The 7,261-nt window shown below is 47.5% G+C and overlaps 1 protein-coding gene across 1 annotated transcript in view; it reads right to left on the bottom strand.

The window, feature by feature from the left end:
* The window catches only part of LOC119401738 (eye-specific diacylglycerol kinase), a 604,253-nt gene extending 598,802 nt beyond the window's left edge, over positions 1 to 5,451 (bottom strand). The window contains exon 1 of the mRNA XM_037668684.2: positions 5,022 to 5,451. Within this exon, the coding sequence (XP_037524612.1) occupies positions 5,022 to 5,203 (182 nt within the window). The 5' untranslated portion in view covers positions 5,204 to 5,451. The remainder of the gene's footprint in view (positions 1 to 5,021) is intronic.
* Between the last annotated feature and the right edge of the window lie 1,810 nt (positions 5,452 to 7,261).

Genomic DNA, 7,261 nt, shown 5'->3' on the forward strand with positions numbered 1-7,261 from the left:
TCATGGGTGTCGGCAGGGGTTTGCACAAAGGGCACCTGCCGCCATCAAGACACACCAGCACTTGACCCCACGCAAGCTACACCAATGCTCTCCTGCTCACCAGGCCGACACGTTACGCTGCCTTGCACCCCCAAGACAAAATCCTGCCGACACTCATGCCCACAATACACTTGTCTTGAACACAGACTGGTGGACAAGCAACACTTGCTGCTTTGCCAGAAGTGTATTCCTGAAAATTACAAAAAAAGAAGTCCACTAAGATTTCTGTACACATAAAAATGAATGTCTTACCAAAGATTCGCACTTGACTATCCTTATCGCAGACATTTTGTCAAAACACGAAATAAATACAACATTGAGATGCTGCTAAGTATTTCCTTGTGAGCGTTTCACTTCGTGTGCACAGGGCGAAAAACAAACGGATGTAAAAAAAATGCGAAACACCACCAGAAGTGTACTCTCGCCATGTTTACCATTATGTGGGTAGTTTTTGATGTCAGTAAAGTTATCATTATAAGTACACTTTAAAAGGGTTGTGAATATTAGCAAGGTCTTGATTAACCGCACCTACTCTGCTTAGGAGTGAAGATTGGGCAACTTGGCACTGAACCATGGCAAAAATAAACAGCGCACTTCTAGTGAGGATAAACTAAGGCCTGGGCACAATAACAGCGCTTTCACCTTGTCAAATTCTGTCAACAGTCATGATACTATGTATTGACCTTGAAAACTATGGCAACATAATGCAAAACAGCAAATTAACGAGAGGGAATAAACAAGATGATTCAACAATCTGGTTCAACAGACTCAACAGCTGACTTATATCAATGCGGTTAAATTAGCCTTGCACATCCCCTAATGGCTAAGAATATGCACATGTAAATTCCACTGTTGATACGTGACCAATGAAGTTGCATTCCTTCCATGCCGTTGAATGGCTGTTCCTTCTTTTCTGTTTTCACTGTTTTCTGATTTTCATTGTTTTCACTAGCGTAAATGTTCACCCTTTTTGATTTTGTCACTTTGCAGATGGCGTAGGTGTTTTGCCTTTGAATGTGCACGTTTCTTCTGCTTTGTCTTTCCTGTTTCTTTTTGTATGCGTATATGTTTTGCCTTTGAACGTGCACACGTTTCCGCTGCTCTGTCTCTCTTTTTGCTCTAGTGGGCCTTGTACACTTCTCAAGCTACCATTGTCGCTTTTCACTTGAGGCCCATTTCCTGTATTTTGCTGGAATAAACATTTATCCATTCATTCAATACCATAAAACGCATGTGCTTCACAATACACACTGCACTTAGCAGATGTCTGTCACATGATATGGCCGTCATTGTATAGCTTTAACATGATTTATTCGTTCTAGTTAAATGAATCCAAGCTAATGATGTTAATGTACCTTGATATGCTATTTCACTGTTCCTTGATGCATATGTATGAAGGCACAGTGCTTATGTACCTTAATATGCTATTTCAGGAGACGGGCAGAGTGTGCAATGCAACATTGTTGCCGAAAAGTCTTTTCACTTCCTGACAATCTGTGCTTCGGTGGGTTCTCACAGTTGCATGGCGGGAGAAAGATGTCCAGGGTAGTTGACTGCATCCAAGGTAGATGCTGCAAAATGAGAGCGCACGGTCTTGTCACATGTCAATGTGCGCAAATTGACACGATGACGAAGGATTAAAACAAACAAATGAAGTTGGAGAAAAGAATAAATCGAAAACAAAGTTGTCCTTTATGCACATTCCATCATGTGACAATGTGATAACCGTGGCCTTTTGCTGTAATGTATATTCCCTGAAAGCATCATGCCTCATTCATGCTTTATCGCAGGCAAGAAAATTATATCGTGCAAACAACTTTATCAGGGCGCACTCCTGGGTCGATTGACTGGTCGTATGAAGCATGAGTGATATTCACAGAAGTTCCAAAACGTGCATCCCACATCATTGCTATCCGAGTTTAACGACTTAAATGCGAAGCATTTGTTAAACACTTCTACAACTTTGAACGGATCTATCTACCTATCTATCTAGCCACCTACGACTCATAGCTCGTGTGGGTGTTTCGTTAATGGGATGTATGCCAAAATTCGTGTGGCATGACACGACTGCATGAAGAACATGAATGATGGGTCTTAACCTGAAAATCATGATATGCATTTCATTAACGACATGATTTACACGTCACTCTCTTGGTTCTCTTGCGACTGTTTCGTTAACTTGATATTTACCAAAATAGGTATGGCGTCACAAGAGTGTATGACGCACATAAACGACAGTTTCTAACATGCAAATCATGACACGCTTGTCATGTATGGCGTTATTTTGACAACATGGACTCGGGGGTGCTAGTGGCCGTTTCGCCTGCTTCATATACACCAAAATTGGTATTGTGCAGTGTGACTGTACGTCCAACATAAATGACAGCTGGCAACATGAAAATAATGACATGCATGTCATGTACACACGCCACGCTCATGGTGCGCTCGCGGCCGGTTCGCTAGCTTGACATACACCTAAATTGATATAGCGTGACGTGATTGTGCGACGAACATAAATGACATATAGTAACATGAAAATAACGACATGTATGTCATTTACGGCATGGAGCCTGGTGCACTCACGTCCGGTTCTCTAACTTGATATCATACCAAGATTGGTATAGCGTGACGTGACTGTATGACGTACATAAATGACGGCTGGTAACATGGAAACAATGAATGACATGCGTGTAATGTACGGCATGGGTCACATGCCACGCTCATGGTGCGCTGGCGGGCATTTCGCAAGCTTGACATGCCGATTTTCTTTTCTTTCTTTTTTTTTTTTTTGCTTTTCATTGCACTTTTCAATCGACGCAATGTGCAGAAGGTCATCTACAGGTGCATAAGCGACGATAAGGGCTCGCAAAGAGAGGGAACATCAGTATTACTTACCATTTTTGTTCCTGACTGTGCCGAGCACGCAGGGTGCCCATCATCTGCTTGGTAATGCACAGCGGCACGCTCGCTTGAGTCGACAGGCCGTCGCGATTATCGCACTCGCAGCGCAGCATGTCGCACTGTCGTCAAACCACGCATATCACATCCAGCGGCGAGAACACAGTGAGGCTGCAGGCACAAAACGCGCACACACGACCGACACAGCTGATCACTTGAGAAGTGGCGTTCACAAGGCCTAGCCGGCCTTGCTACGACGAGGCGCTGGTACGACGATCGCGCCGCCGCGGGAACGACTCCCTCCTCACGTTTCTTTCTTTTTTTCTGTTTTTTTTTTCTTCGCGCGCGCATGCGGCGCGAAGCTTTGTCCCATTTCACTTCAATAGCGCCTCGTCTGGCTTGCTTTTGACCTGGCGGGGGCGGGCCGCCAAGGCCAAAGGGCTTCCTCGTTTCCTCTCCAGCCGTTCGGAGGGTCTCGTATATCTCTTTCTCTGGGCTATCTGTGGAAGGGATTTTTAGTGAGCTGAAGCATGCCGCCTCTTTCTTTTACTTCTTTCCCCCGCACAGCTGCATGCATGCCCGCCAGCACTGAAGGCATTATGGAAAGCTTCGAAAAAGAAAAAAAAAAAGAGAAAACATGCCAGAGAAAATGAGATGGGAGTTTTTTGGTTCTTGAACTCCATTCGACGAATGGCGTCAGATAGTGAATTTACCTCCTTTCTTCCACATAATTTCTTAACGAAGTAAAATTGAGGACGCAGAACTTTATTACACCCACCTCATTACACCCTAAGGTAGTACTGTCCAGATGAAGGTAGTATTAAGGAGGATTGTAGCCCTTAAAACGCCCAATTAGGCTAGTTTGCGTTTGCAGTGTAGTCAGCGAACAACGCCTTGAATGACGCGTTGCGCGCGTTGGTAAAATCGTCTCGTATTTGATGTACGCGCATGCGTCGAGCCTTGTGTTTATGTATAGGAAGGCGTCGCTGTTAAAATTGTACAGCACGCGCTCGCGTGTTCACGCTAACCGTGCTTGCAAACAGACGTTCGAGGCCCCTTCTGAAGTTCAATTACGTGTTCAAATGAGTAAATTCGTCTTCGTTGCGTTATCTAACAAAGCAACCAACCCAATTTCGACGACATAAGCGCTGCGCTAAAGCTGATGGGCGTTTGCTCTTAGTGAAGCCGATGATCTGGCCTAATAAATGCGGGGACCATATCAATCCATTTCAAAATATATTTAGAAAATATCTGAGTGCAAACACAAGTTATTTTACGTATAAATCCAGACGCGCATGTTTCCAAGCAATGCAGCCGCCAGTGACAGCGACCAGCCGCCGGTGATGGCAAATGCAGCTTCGCAGTAGCGTTTTTTTTTTATCGATAAACAATTCTAAGTCAACCCTTGAGCTGTTTTGATAAGTAAACAAACAGCAATGCGTCAAACAGCAATGTCACTCGGTCAGCCGAAAGAAGAACTATTTTCCTCTTTCTTTCTGCTAGATTCAATTGGTTCAATTCTATACAAGAAATGAGCCCCTCGAAAAAATTTCCCCTGCTTTCGTTCATTCATAGCGAGAGCCTTAGGCTAGCATGAGAGGGTTGATTGGTCAACTGCCACCTCTCGCAAAGATCACATGCAAAGTAACGCTCTCTGGAAGAACGCGTTTCACAGTCGGCGCCTTGGCTACGAGTGGAGCTGGTCAAGACTCACAGGGATAATACGGAAAAAGAAATATCCAACGAAGTAGCCTCGGAAGCATCTTCCGTCGTAGCTGAATTGATGGGGCATCGGACGCGTAATTCGAGTGTTGTGCGTTCGGATCCCAGTGGCGGAAAGGCTCCTATTTCGTCCATTTTGATTCATTTCGATTTACGTCTTAACTACTGCACTCATGTTAAAGATAGCAATGCCCCGCATGCTTTTCTTGCCATTATTGTCTGTTGGGCTAATGTGGTTCGGCCACCCAAGCAGCGCATAAGTTTGTGGAGCGAGGTGCGAGAAAACTAATAACGATTGCTGTTTTAAGTGCTCAAGGTACCCTGAGACACACAACACCAACGAGTTATTCGCAGGGACGTACCTGTAGTAGCGGATGCTGACCTGAGGACTGATGTCTCGGTAGCCGGGATTCAGACCCGGTCGAATCTTGTAGCGCACTGCCGGACGGTGCCTGTAACACCCGGGTCTTCGAGGTCCGCCCCTGGAGCGACCAGGAAGTCCCTGATGGGACGGTCCTGCCGTCGAGCTTCCGGGACAAAGCATGTCCTGGCACAGGAAGGTCCGCACCACTTCCGTCACCTTATGATCCACACTGTGGGCAGCGGCACTCACTCTCGCTGCACAGGAAGTGACGTCACAGGGAGGAGATGACCCGTTTCCTTCGCACGATTCCAGCGTTCCTGGAAGGGCCACCAAGCTTGAGAGGCTCTGAATCCAGATCGCGATGACTAGGCGAAATCGTCGAACCGGAATAATCTCTGAGGCTGTGAGGTACCGTGAGACAATCCTTGACCACAGATGCTAGATCTTCTTATTCCCAAGTTTGTCAACGTCCCTACAGATGAAATCGAAGAGTCTTCGTCTTGCCGAATAAGTGGAAGCTCGTGCCCATGCTTATCGTATGCATATTCGGGCGGGTGTCCCTCGAAATATCTCTACGCCTTTTCGGGCAAAAGTGTACCCAACATTGGACGTCACTTGCAGCGGCAATGAAGGATTTTACCTCGAGAAATCAGCACCGACTGCACGCTAATTCAGTGGGCGTCAACAGCTGTAGTGAGCCGGCCACTAAATGCCTTGCGATAACGCTTCGAAGACGGGAGCACTCAGTTTGCTTTACTCAGGGATCGCCACTCTGAGGAACAAGACTGCCCGGCACATTTGTTCGTCGCAAAGAGAGATCATCTTTGGTTCCGACCACTTTTGCCGTGGGACCGAAGACGTAAGTTCTTTCTCTCTGCTGCACTGTTACGACACAGGACCCGCCTGTTATAAATGTCACACAGAGCCTCGTGCCGGGCAAAACACCGCACGATTATCACGGCCAACGGGTGAGCCCAGTGGAGTAATCCCTATATAATTCGAGGTTCCGCGTTGTCATATCAGCAGTACAAACGTGGTTGTACGCTGCTTGCACGAAACAGGTTCCTGGCTTAAACGTATGTGTGCAAGTCTTGATCAGTTAGTCCATGAGAGGTCCGCCGTTTCACTGCACTGAATCCACGCACGATTCCGGGAAAGCACAACAACCAATCATGCGCGGAGGCTGGAAGCACATACCTCAAACATAGACACCTCGAACACTTTTTTCTTCGCGAGAAACGCTAACACGACCGAGATCCTCCCGGCATGCACTACGTGCGCAGCGCAACAGAGCTAGGAACCGATCATGCGTGGAGGCTGGAACTACATGTGCAAAACACAAGCACCTCGAACACTTCTTTTTTTTTTCTTCGAGAGAAACGCTAACACGTCGAGATCCTCCCGGCATGCGCGTTGTTGTTCGCAGCGAAGCAGAAACTCGCGAACGATGTTCCGCGTCACATCGTGTCGTCAAGGGGAGAGAAAGACAAAAAAGCAAGAAGAAAAGACAGCCGGTAGCAATCCCAGAACTGATTCGTTGACACAACCACGCACGGAGAACCAAATCTGCCGGAAGCGTGCACCGTTTCTCTTCTCTGCGCGCTTCAGCGCGGATTGGTGTCACTTTCGACGCGCCAGGAAGCGCACAATAGCACCAAAGAACGGTAGACTTCAGCCGCGCCACCCAAGTGTCGGCACCACTCACGTAAGCACACTCACACGCTCACACACGAACACTCACAAGGCGTACGTGCACAGCAGTGCGGCAACACCAGATGTAGTTACCACCCACCACTCGAAGCAACGGCTGCGAAAACAGTCTCTCCGTCAGCTCGGGAATAAGCTGGATTCGGAGCCCGGCGAGGAAAACGCGTAGTCACTCGCCGGAGGGGGGGGGGGACTTTCGCGGGGCTAGTGCATTTCGGCGCTAGAATCAAACCCAGCACAGGCAAAAAAAAAATATATTCGGCTGTCAAATCCAAAGCCGTCCCACCGCCCACGGCTTTCACTCGCCGCTTAACCTTCAAACGCTGAGCCGTGGCAAGCGCGTCCCAGCAGCCGAGTGCCTTGCCTCGCTAAAACGCTCGTTCCCACTTTTCTCTCTCCTCCTCTTCCTTAAGTCTCTCCCTCTTCAGTCACAACAAACACGATCACCACTTATATATCAACCGCGGCGCCTCCCTTATCGCCGACGGAAGGCTTTCTCTAGCTGTTTCCCAAGCCCACGCTAGCCAACGC

This window comes from Rhipicephalus sanguineus, chromosome 8, assembly GCF_013339695.2.
Source record: "Rhipicephalus sanguineus isolate Rsan-2018 chromosome 8, BIME_Rsan_1.4, whole genome shotgun sequence".
Taxonomy (NCBI): domain Eukaryota; kingdom Metazoa; phylum Arthropoda; class Arachnida; order Ixodida; family Ixodidae; genus Rhipicephalus; species Rhipicephalus sanguineus.